The sequence below is a fragment of the Mesoplodon bidens genome, assembly GCF_964165515.1.
Source record: "Mesoplodon bidens genome assembly, chromosome: 5".
NCBI lineage: Eukaryota > Metazoa > Chordata > Mammalia > Artiodactyla > Ziphiidae > Mesoplodon > Mesoplodon bidens.
In genome coordinates, this window is record NC_138161.1 from 126,889,531 (window position 1) to 126,901,681 (window position 12,151).

At 40.9% G+C, this 12,151-nt stretch overlaps 1 protein-coding gene across 2 annotated transcripts in view; it reads right to left on the reverse strand.

Annotated features, from left to right (window-relative positions):
- Positions 1 to 12,151, reverse strand: part of ARHGEF26 (Rho guanine nucleotide exchange factor 26) — a 146,444-nt gene that overhangs the window by 62,273 nt on the left and 72,020 nt on the right. For both annotated transcript variants that reach the window (XM_081235964.1, XM_081235963.1), the window contains 2 exons: positions 5,323 to 5,475; positions 1,772 to 1,901 (listed from right to left, as the gene is read on the reverse strand). In XM_081235964.1, coding sequence (XP_081092090.1) covers positions 1,772 to 1,901; positions 5,323 to 5,475 — 283 coding nt within the window. The remainder of the gene's footprint in view (positions 1 to 1,771; positions 1,902 to 5,322; positions 5,476 to 12,151) is intronic.

The window sequence follows — 12,151 nt, forward strand, 5'->3', positions numbered from 1 at the left end:
AATCTCGTTCCTAAATCACAGGGAACGGACAAGGAAGGGTGTAAAGGGAGTAGACTGAGGCGGCCTTGGAGAGCAGCAGGTGCTGTGAATTCTGAAATGACAGCTGAGCCTTCCCCTCACCGTGCAGCAGAGCCAGCAAAGTGACCATGATCACACACTTTCACTCGTTTCTAAACTTCAGTGCTTCTTCAGAATAGCTCTTAGAATTTATAATGGAATCGAGAAAATGGAATTTATTTTGTAATCTTACTCGACTGTAATTTTTTGCTTTATTTTTACCCTGTATTTTCACTTGTAAAAAGCAAGTGTGTCAAAACTGACATTATGTTAATATTATCCATTGTAAAATAGAACTATGCCAAAATATTTTAATTTGATCAAAAAGATACTCTTTGAGCTACCATATGATCCAGCAATCCCACTCCTGGGCATATATCCAGAAAAGACAAAAACTCTTAATTCAAAAAGATACATGCATCCCAATATTCATAGCAGCACTATTTACAATAGCCAAGACATGGAAGCAACCCAAATGCCCATCAACAGAAGACTGGTTTAAGAAGATGTGATACATAAAATGGAATATTACTCAGCCATAAAAAAGGATTAAATAATGTCATTTGCAGCAACATGAATGGACCTAGAGGTTATCATACTAAGTGAAGTAAGTCTGACAGAGAAAGATAAATATTACATGATATCACATATGTGGAATCTAAAAAATAATACAAATGAATCTATATACAAAACAAAGGAGTCACAGACACAGAAAACAAACTTATAGTTACCAGAGGGGAAAGGAAGGCAGGGGAGGGATAAATTAGGAGTTGGGATTAACAGATACATACTACTATATATTAAATAGATAAGCAACAAGGAGTTACTGTATAACACAGTATATATCTTACAATAACCTATAATGGAAAATAATCTGAAAAAATATATATGTATAAAACTGAATCACTTTGCTGTACACCTGAAACTAACACAATATTGTAAATCACCTATACTTCAATTAAAAAAAAAAAAAAAAACTCTTTGCCCCTCTAGCTGGACGGGAGTCATGTCGGGCCACCCCGTTCTCTCACGGATGCCCCTGCAGTTGCAGCCCAGCCAGTGTGCAGCCCTCCTGAGCTACCGTCTGGCTGTCCTCCCAGCTGTGCTTCCCACCTGGCAGTCTCAACTCTTCTCCCAGCCACATCTTACCACTATTCAAAATCACATACTTGTTTTCTTCATGAATGTTTCCTAAGATAAGATGGACACCTGGACTTTCCTCACTCATTCTGAGCAATGCAAAATAGGGGAGGTTTATGCCCTGTGATGCTGTAGAGGACCTCTTTCCTGTGCGAAATGGAAGCACTTCATCATCTTGGAATGTGACAGGGAAGGGATCTTAGTGGTCAACCAGAGGAAACTGAGGCCCAAAGAGATTAAGTAACTTGCCCAAGGTCACAGGCCTAGTGGCTCAGCCGGAAAAGGAATCTGGGACTCTTGACTCCAAGAAGTCAATATTCTTCCCATTTCAAAAAATGTTAAGAAAATGAGGGATAACCTAACTTCTTCAGAGTGACCCCACAAGCCTAAATTGAAGATAATTTCCAAAGATATTAGACACAGGTGGGACTTTACGACCGAACAGCACCTTCTCACTTAATTGGGGGATTTTATAGACGGGATATAATTTAAGCGGGGTAAGAATAATTTTCTTAATCGGACTTGCAGCAGCACAGCTATCCACAGAGGAAAGAGACACCGGATCACATCTTACATCCATGAGCAAGGGAAGGCGGGTCACCCTCTGCATCGGGAGGATGAGAAAAGAGATCATGGGTAAGTTCCTACAGTCTTCGTGGGACTCGATTCGGGACAAGACGTCCTTAAAAGATGGGTTGGTGGCTCTGAGGGAAAACAAAGAAAGACAAAACTTCAAAATACGTCCCCGTCCAGTTAAGAAGTAAAAATGTATAATAAAATATTGTGATAAATTCATACATTATCAATGATTTTTAAATATAGAAACAACATAAACACCTAATTACATAGAGAGACATGGATGGCTTCTCTGCCTTGTACAGTCAAGACTGAATGTAAGATATAAATGTAAGGTAACAATATGAACAGAAAGATGAAAATGTATGGGCTGGAAATTTTTAAAAGTAGAAAGTAAACTAATGAAGCAGCAATGGTATCATAATGGTGAATGTATACATTATACATTAGTATACACACTAGAACTCATATCTGATAGTCTATAAACATTCCATTTAAAAGATAACACATGTTTTAAGCCACTACTCTAGCCCGAGATAACAATCTAAGAAAAAAATGTCAGACTGGATTTACTTACTGGGAGGCTTCTGGACTTTTTCAAAGCTTCTAAGACAGAAAACCTTCTGATCATGCCAGCCAGAATATTCCTCCTCTCCCAGTGACGTTACAACAGTGTTAATACTGCCAGAACATTTTTACAGAATTTAGCAAGATACAGCGACATAAAGGCGCTCATGTGGAGCCACCCTATAACTTTCAAGGAAGGCCAAGAGGGGATTCCAGGAAGAATGGAGCCTCAGAAAGGTCCCCAACTTGCCAAATAAAAGATCTAGTATTCAGTAAAGACGGAAGTCAAACCGAGGTCTTCTGACTTTCAGTGGGTCCCTGACACTGCATCTCGCACTCTGCCACCTCACTTCACCCCAAAGGGAGCTCCGAGGAGTTCCAGGGTGACTTGTGAGGAGGAGGTGGGGAGGCGATGGCCCTGGATTCTGTAATCCCATGTTGAGGGGCTGGGGGTGGGGGGGGGAGGCCAAGAAGCAGGGTAGTGGCAATTGTAACCTTTTTTAAAAAAATACACTTTGAAACTTGGATGGCTGGGTTCAAGGCTGCTAGAAATAAATCAGGAAATACCCAGAAGGACAAAGTAAAAGAAAGAACACAGAAAGGTTTTCATCTCATTTTCTTAAATTGAGGAGTTTTAGGTTTCCTGCTAGCTTTGAAAAGATTTTTAGGAAGTTTAAAAAAAAAAAAAAAAAAAAAAAAAAGCAAATTCTAAACCAGTTGCATATTTAAATTACTTAGGCCCCAGGCACCCCGGACCTCCAAAGATTCTGATGAAACGGTCTAGGATACACCCTGGGCATTGTTTGTTGGTTTTCAGATTCCAAGGGCAACTGAAGTTGCAAGTCACAGCCTTAAATGAAAATTTACATCAACTGCAACAAAGTTTCTGAAAACACAGCTACTAATTTCCATGTGAAAGCTCCAATGATGATATCATTGAGCTAATTTAAATAAAACCTTTAGTTTTAAAGAATTACATAAAGTACAGCAGTACCTGTTTCGCATTTTTTTAAATCCTGCAAAACAAAGTAAAATTTAGCTCTAATTCCAGACTTTGTTTTCGCACATGTAACTCGGATTTTCCAACAGTTACAGAGTAAACTTTACATCAGCAGTTCCCATGGGGGATGGAGGGGAATTTAGGGAAAGTGAGGGTTGTGATTCTCCATCCCCCACTCCTGCAAGGGATGTCAGGCAATGTTTGGAGATATTTTTGTTTATCACCACTGGGGTGTAGTGGTGCTATCAGCATCTTGTGGGCAGGGGCCAGGGATGCTGCTAAACATGCTACAATGTATAGGGCAGTTTCCACAACAAAGACTAATCCAGGACAAAAGGTCAGTAGTGCCTACAAACCCTGCTTTGTACTAATAGTCTCCTTTGAGGTTGGCAGCTGTGGGGTTTCCACCCTGCCTGGATGAGATTTTAATGAGAAGGTGGAGGGGGAAGGGGCATAATCAGCCTTTCTCACCAACTTGGGGGCTGTTTCTCCAAGCAGCCATGAGGTGATCGTCACCATGGGGTCTCACACATTGCATAGAAACTGACCTGGGTTCCATGCTGCCGTCATAAATGCCACAACGCACAGGAGGGGAGGAGAATAACAGCCAGTCAGCCCTCAAACTGAGTTTACAGCAATGTACAATTGTACTGTCATATAGACAGCCCCTTGTGATAAACAAGCCCCCGACCCCGGCAAGACAGCAATATAGACATTACTGAACCATTGCTGACTCTTTTAAGGATAGAGATAGCATATACATAACAAAATGCTCAGTAACCTAAATAGACAAAGGGAAAAAGTATGGGGGGAAATTTAAAGCTTAATTCTTTTTTTTTTTTTGCGGTACGCGGGCCTCTCACTGTTGTGGCCTCTCCCGTTGCGGAGCACAGGCTCCGGACGTGCAGGCTCAGCGGCCATGGCTCACGGGCCCAGCTGCTCCGCAGCATGTGGGGTCTTCCCAGACCAGGGCACGAACCCGTGTCCCCTGCATCAGCAGGCGGACTCTCAACCACTGCGCCACCAGGGAAGCCCTAAAGTTTAATTCTTTTTTCTTTCATAGTTAAAGCCTTTAAGAACTTTTTTAAGAAACTGCCTTCCTTCAGACCTTCCCCTGCTTTCCTTAACCCCTAACTACCCAGAGGGGGAAAAACAGCAATTCCTATAAACAATAGAGTTGTCATTTGAATGGAGGAAGATCAGGATACTTGAGAAAGCTTTGGCTCCTAGGCACTAGTTCAACCTACTCAAAAAGTCTATCTTGGCCTCAGGCTACTTAATGGCCAAATAACAGCTTAGAGAACAATCTTCTCACCATTTAGAATGATGATCACTGATCACCAACCCTCCCACCCCCAACCCCGTGTCTTGTAGCAATTAAAAAAAAAAAAAAAAGAAACAAGGAAAACAGCAACAAACTATAATTTCATAATTGCTTTAGAGACAAAATTCTCCACAAACTGGATTCTTCTAATCAAATGCCCTCACCCTAAAAGCAATCCTCTTAAAAATTTCTCTCTGGGGCTTCCCTGGTGGCGCAGTGGTTGGGAGTCTGCCTGCTAGTGCAGGGGACACGGGTTTGAGCCCTGGTCTGGGAGGATCCCACATGCCGCAGAGCAACCGGGCCCGTGAGCCTTGGCCTCTGAGCCTGCGCGTCAGGAGCCTGTGCTCCGCAACAAGAGAGGCCGCGACAGTGAGAGGCCCACGCACCGCGATGAAGAGTGGCCCCCGCTCGCCACAACTAGAGAAAGCCCTCGCACAGAAACGAAGACCCAACACAGCAAAAATGTATAAATAAATTAATAAAAAACTCCTACCCCCAACATCAAAAAAAAAAATTTATAAAAAAAAAATTCTCTCTGGAAACTAGATCATCAGGAGGCATTTCTAAATATAATTTAAGAGATCCATTAATTTTGACCTATGTGACCTAATTAAAACAAGATTAGATAATTAAAACTGTAACATTCAACATTGCTTACAACAATTTTTGTAGTGTCCGCTGTTGGTAGACTTCATTTGTGCAGTATTTCACATATGGGTCAAATGTGGATGCTGTGTGTTTTTCCACAATGTCACTTATGTCATCTATGAAGATATTATTCTGATGTCTTGCTTCCAACTCTGTAAAGAATCTGAAAAAACAAAGAAAATCATTTACACTTTCTTCTGTGTGCTTTAATAGACAACAGATCATCCTCATGTAATACTATTATATGTACAGGATTTGAAAATATCAACAGTACACGGTACCAAAAAATACAAGAAAAAAACTATAAAATAATCTAAATTTAAATCTATCATATAAAGACCTTATTACTTCGTATGGTTGGCTTAAAACATTAATAATCCAGGGCATTTCTGTGCTTTCAGGTATATTTTAGAATGTACAGATTTCACTATTTTTCAAGAATTCCATACATACTAGGAGGGGGACAGGGTTCATGCTTACATATTTTACTGTACTGAAAAGCATATGAGCAAAACACCTACGTTAGTGCCTAAAAAATAGGTGTGAAACAAACCTAGTTCTGTGTCTTTTCTCTCAAAATAAAAATAATCATATCATTTAAATCTAATACATGACATTTAAATGACTTTGCATATGATTGAAGATTGTGATTTAGAGTTGCCAGTGTGTGTGTGTGTTGTGTGTACCTGCACACATATGTATTGTGTCTAGTCCAGTTAAAATTAAATTTCAGATAAACAATGACTAATTTTTTAATACAACCATGTGCAAATATTGCATAGGACGTCTTGGATGTCTTGTATTTTTTTCTGGCAACCTTAGACTGCATCCAATTTTAACAGAACATCAACTCAGGTATTTGAAACAGAGTGTTCTTGCTCCAAATGTGGTCCAGTGACCAGCAACATTGGTATCATCTAACAGCTCATCAAAAATGACAGCTCATCAGAAATGCAGACTCTCACCACCTGCCTCCCCCAATCTGAACCTGCATTTTATCAAGGTCGCCCGATGATGTGAATACACACTAAACATTGGGAACGTCCCTAGAGGACACGTACTGAGCAAGTTCAGAGTGGCAGGAAAATCTTGATAGAAATAACTATCACACGGGACTAGAGCATTTTCTTTTAAAGTGTGATGAAGGTGAAGCCAACAATAATGTCTAATGTTGACCTCTGGAATAGTAGGACAAGGGGAGGTTAGTTTGCCATAAGCCCTTTAGCATTGAGCACATCATTGCTCCTTACCAGCTTTCTGGGTGGACTCCATAATATAAAATTCAAGGCACGCAGTGAATGAGACACCAGAAATTTATATGAGATAATTAATAGTAAACACAGGCTAACATTTTCTCACATTTCTATCTCACTTCTTTTCAAATAAAATCCTGGCACTCAAATAAAAGAATTAAGAGGTCTTATTTTTATAAACTGACATGTACATTAAACTCATTTTAATGTAAATTGTATTAGCTTGTCATCATTATCTATTCTATCTTTAAAAGTCTCCATAGGAGCTTAAAAGACAAAAAACTGCATTTTAACTTCCTAGAAGAATAAACTTATTTATATTCTGGGTAAACACCTACATTTTTATTGCCTTTAAAAGGGACTTAGGGAAAATAATCAATATGGTTCCCATATACATGGCCTCATCATCCAAGCCCCTTGTTTAAAACAGCAAGAGGGGCTTCCCTGGAGGCGCAGTGGTTGAGAGTCCACCTGCCGATGCAGGGGACACGGGTTCGTGCCCCGGTCCGGGAAGATCCCACATGCCGCAGAGCGGCTGGGCCTGTGAGCCATGGCCGCTGAGCCTGCGCGTCCGGAGCCTGTGCTCCGCAACGGGGGAGGCCACAACAGTGAGAGGCCTGCGTAACACAAAAAAAAACAAAAACAAAAAAAACAGCAAGAGGAGCAACTGAAAGCACACTTTGCTGGACCATCTGGCTTTCCTTTCAATGGGATCAGGGTTCATACACACAGTTCCTAGACAGCAGGTCAGAAAAACACATCTACGTTTCAAAACTCAGTCAGTGACTTGATGTCACTTTGTCACTCTGAGTTTATTAAGATTCAAATAAAATGTCAAACCCTCTCCAAAAAGTTTCAGAATTTCAAAAACATCCAACTTCAAACCCTATACAAACAAAAACGATGTTTCTTAAAGAATATTTTCTATCTAGACTGGTCCTTGACTTCAAGAAATTTGTGATATGTTAAGAAGGTAAGAATGATAAACATAAATGATATAGGAAGAAAAAATGCTTGTGTATAACTAACTACATGTTGGAACATATATGCTTAAGGGTGCTGGTGGCAGTTAACTTTTTTTAAATTATATGAACTATATTTTTCATTCTGGTAAAATATACATTTTAACCATTTTCAATGGCTTTAATTACATTCACAATATTGTGTAACCATCATCACTATTTCCAAAATACTTTCCTCACCCCCATCAGAAATGCTGTACCCATTAAGCAATAATCCCCCATTTCCCCCTCTCCCCAGACCCTGATAACCTCTAATCTACTTTCTATCTCTATGAATCTGCCTATTCTAGATATTTCTGGAATTATACAATATTTGTACTTTTTGTCTGGCTTATTTCACTTAGCATAATGTTTCCTAGGTTCATTCATGTTAAGGGATATACCAGAACTTTTTCCTCTTTATGACTGAATAATATTCCATTGTAGGTACATACCATAATTTGTTTATCTATTCATCTGTTGATGAACACTTGGGTTGTCTCCACCTTTTGGATATTGTGAATAATGCTCCTGTTAACATACCCATACAAGTATCTGTTTGAGTCGCTGTTTTCAAATCTTTGGGATATATATCCACAGGTGGATTTTCAAGCTCTCTGACTCTGCCACTAATAGTATATATTAAGAAATGATAGTATAAAACCAAGAACCAATACAGAATAAGCTGAGTTACATGCCAAGGAAAGATTATTTCCTTAAATGAGGTGGAGTAAGAAATGATCCTTTACCTCCTGACACTCAGAGTTGAGTGGCCCGTGGGAGGCATGGAACCAATTAATTGCGATATAGGACTTATTAACAGAAACGTACAGTGAAAAGCGCAGGGCAGGGTGACTGGCAGCGTGAGGTGAGGAGAGGTGTGAGGAGTCATCAGGGATGAGGACAGCGATACGGGGAGAAGGCGGGCAGAGCACCGCAGGCGGGGACACAACGTGGGCACAGGCGTAAATCTCGTTGGGAAACCCGTGGGGTCGACGAGGCGAGGTGTCGACCACAGGAGGAAGAGGGGCAGAGAACGAGGGCTGCAAAGCAAGCGGGTCAGAGCTAGACCATAAAGGTTTCCCTGTCTACTGAGGAACCTGGGCTGAATCTATGCTATGGATAAGCAGAACCTGCTCGATGGAGATGTTGAAGCCATCCAATCAGACAGAGACCATTGAGACAGAAGTGGGGAGAGACAGACCATAAGCAGGCCAGTGAGATGCTAATCCGGGCAAGTGAAAATAAAGCCTTGGCAGTGGGAAGTCAAAAAGGGAGGACACGTTAGGGTAATAATTTGGTGGGAAAGTTAATAGAGAAACTCACTAGATGGAAAAGTCAAGGAAGACATTGTGGTTTCTAGTCAAAGTTTCTAGCTGGGCATCAATGTGGGTCATGAAACCATTCAGGTAGACAGGGACTTAGGAGGAAGGTGGAGAAACAAGAAGAAAAGAGTTTAACTTTCCCTGAAAATCTACATGTGTGAGAATTCAGAGCCACAGGAATTCTAGGTAGTATGTAATCAGGACAAGTTCATTTTTAGCTGGTTTTCATATAAATGCAAAATATTTGTAATTTCTTTTAGCTCTAAGTGTGGTTTAAGAAAAGTGTGTTCAAAGAAAATTGAAAAAATAAGAAACCATTCATAAGGTCATTATCATGTAAATCTAGGAAATAAATATCTTAGCGGCAAAGATCTCTTCCAATTTCTTGTCTTCAGCTAACTGTTACAGTCTGAGGAATGCAACTACATGACCAAAAACAACAGTAACTTGGCTTTTCCCAATGAAAAGGAAAATTCATCATTTATCACTCTAGAAGGTTTGCCAAAGTACCAGATTAAAAACAAAATACTAATGAAATATCTATGCTACTTATTTTAATATAATATAAACGAAGCCATCCATCTTTTATTTAGACATTGGCATAATTAAAACAATTCAAAGCTTTCTATGTTAAATTATATTGGTTATTTTTGGCAAATTTGCATATTTTACTAAGTGAGCTGAGCTACAAACAGGCCAAGAAAGTATTACTAAAGAATGAGGTATTGTTTCAATAACCAAGAAAGCTGGAGATCCAAATGAAATCTGAAGCAAAAAGAAAAGCATTCTGGTTCCCTAGATGAAACTTGAATGAGTCTGTGAAGCAGTTTGGCTTACTTGAAGGATAACTTTTTAATGGAAATCTACTTCAGCCCAATGAATTTTTTTTCTGGCACAATACCTTCATTATTTCCTCTTTGTAGCATTACCAAAATGATCATGTTTTACAACCAATCATGTTACACAAGCTTTCTTTTTTTTTTTCCCACCAAAATTCTAATGTCATCGCTAACATCTAGATTTTGGGAAACCTCTGATGAATCAGGAAAGGCTTCCTGGAAGCACTGCCTCTTAACCAGAAACCCAGGTTAGCCCTGTTTGATTGTTGACTCACCATCACCAGCATCCAGTGGCTCTGAATTCTCACAGATGCATATTTTCAGCTGTCTATTTGACACGTCCAAAGGAAAATTAAACTGCTTGCTTCTTGCTTCTTCTCCCTGCACCTTATCACATCCATACTTCACATGAGCACCGCAAATGACTGCAGCCTGCCCGGGTGAGCTCCTTGGCTGTGCAGAGAAAGGTCAGACCACCAAGAAACACAAGGGCAGCCTCCCAGGAGGTGGGGACTTCAAGATGAGAACTACACGGCCATGTTTGAGGAACTTGCTCAAGGCCTGTAACATCTCCTCTAATATTTCCTAGAGCTGCAGGGACTGGATATTCTTTAGGCTTTTTGTGGTTGCTTTATCAAGTGATGGTCTTAAATGTGGCACTTCATTTTCAGGGGAAAAAAACAAAGTCAACACTGATGTAGCCGCTTCTGATACACTCAGCACATGTACTTTTGTGAGCATCACTTTCTCCCTTCCGTAGTAGGCCGAAAAGACCTACAAATGGAGGCTAAATGTCCCCATACCATTACTAACAGTCTTCTTAACATTCAACTGGTAAGGTCATTGCCATGTCAGGGATGAGCGTTCCTGAGAGCTCTTGAAGACGGTACAGTAAATCCGCCCAACTACAGAAGAGATTAAAACTTATTTAATGCAGACAACAAATCTGGTTTCATCAGTCAGCCAACAAAATTTCTTCCCATGTACCTAGCACAGGATGACATGCTCCGGTGGGTGTCAAGCAGCAAACAATGGATAATCGTGACCTCCAGTCACTGTGCCAAGCCCAGGGCTTCTCATGTACTGCCTCATCTAATTTAATCCTCAAGCCGACTTTATGAGACGGCCAATAAACCCATAAGAAAACCAAGGCTAAGAGTACTTAAGTCAAAACTCGACACAACTGAGCCTCAGTTGGAACCCAGAGCCAGAGGCTTTCTGAGTCCAGAGCCTGTGTTTGAACTACTACACCTACTGTAGCCTCTGCTCGCAGGTGCCCACTGCTCTGTTACTACTGGCCAGCCCTCAACCTAGACATCCAGAAAGAAGGCTAACAGCTGGAACTGAAGAAGAAATATATTACTTTCCCAAAAGACCAACTGTTTAACTATCTCAGCAAATAATTTACACCCATCAACATAGTAAAGACGTTCACAGTAGATTTATCCTATGGCAAGATGTGCAAGACAGCAGATGAGTTGATAGTGTCCCTAGGTGCAGCCTCCAGGAGGGTGGCGGCCAGCAATGTGTGCTGATCGCCATCCACACAGCATGAGCAAATACTGTTTTATGGGTGCCAGGTGAAACCCTCTGGGAGTCATCATCTTAGCCCTCCCTGTTCCCTGCTGCCCTCCCCTTTGCCCCACTCATTTCTTCAAGTCTCAGATTAAAGTTCGCCTCTTCCAGGAAGCCTTCCCTGACCCTTCTGGGCTGGGTTAGGCATCCTTATTTTATGTCTTAATAAACCTCTGTGCTTTTCCTTTGGTGTACCTACTATGATCATAATTAATTATATTATGATTCTGTTTACCTTTGTCTCTCTTAGCAAGGGCTAGAGGACAGAGGTCATGTCTGTTTCGTTCACCACTCTATGCTCGGCACCTGGCCATAGCACCTGGAATACAAAAGACAGCCAAATATTTGATGGTTGAATACATCGAATTTGTGTTCTAAACAAATTAAAGAAAATTATGAAGATGGAACCCGTTCAAGGAATTTTGTTCTGTTGCTATTTTACCAAGAATGGAACCCCTGCAAAGGCTCTACCTTGCTCTCACTGGTAAATCAAATCAGTATATATTTACTGACCACAAACGGAGTCCCCAGAGCTCTTCAAGGCACAGTGAAGGTCACCAATGAAGACAATGAACTCCCGGCACATGCTTTTACAATCCTGTCCAGTAGGGTCACTAAAATGAGACCCAGTTCAGCCCACGCTTCTTCAATGCCAGCTGCACTTACTGAAAACCCTACCAGACCGGCCCCTCCCTCACCTGATTTAGGGAGGATTCCAGGCCACTAAGAAGCTCAGCACTGAGCGCTCTAGCCGGAGAAGCACAGAAAGCAGGGCTCTGGTTACAATCAGCGCTGTCCTGTGCCTTTCTCGGAATGGCATCCTTTCAAGGTACTTTTCCTTCATTA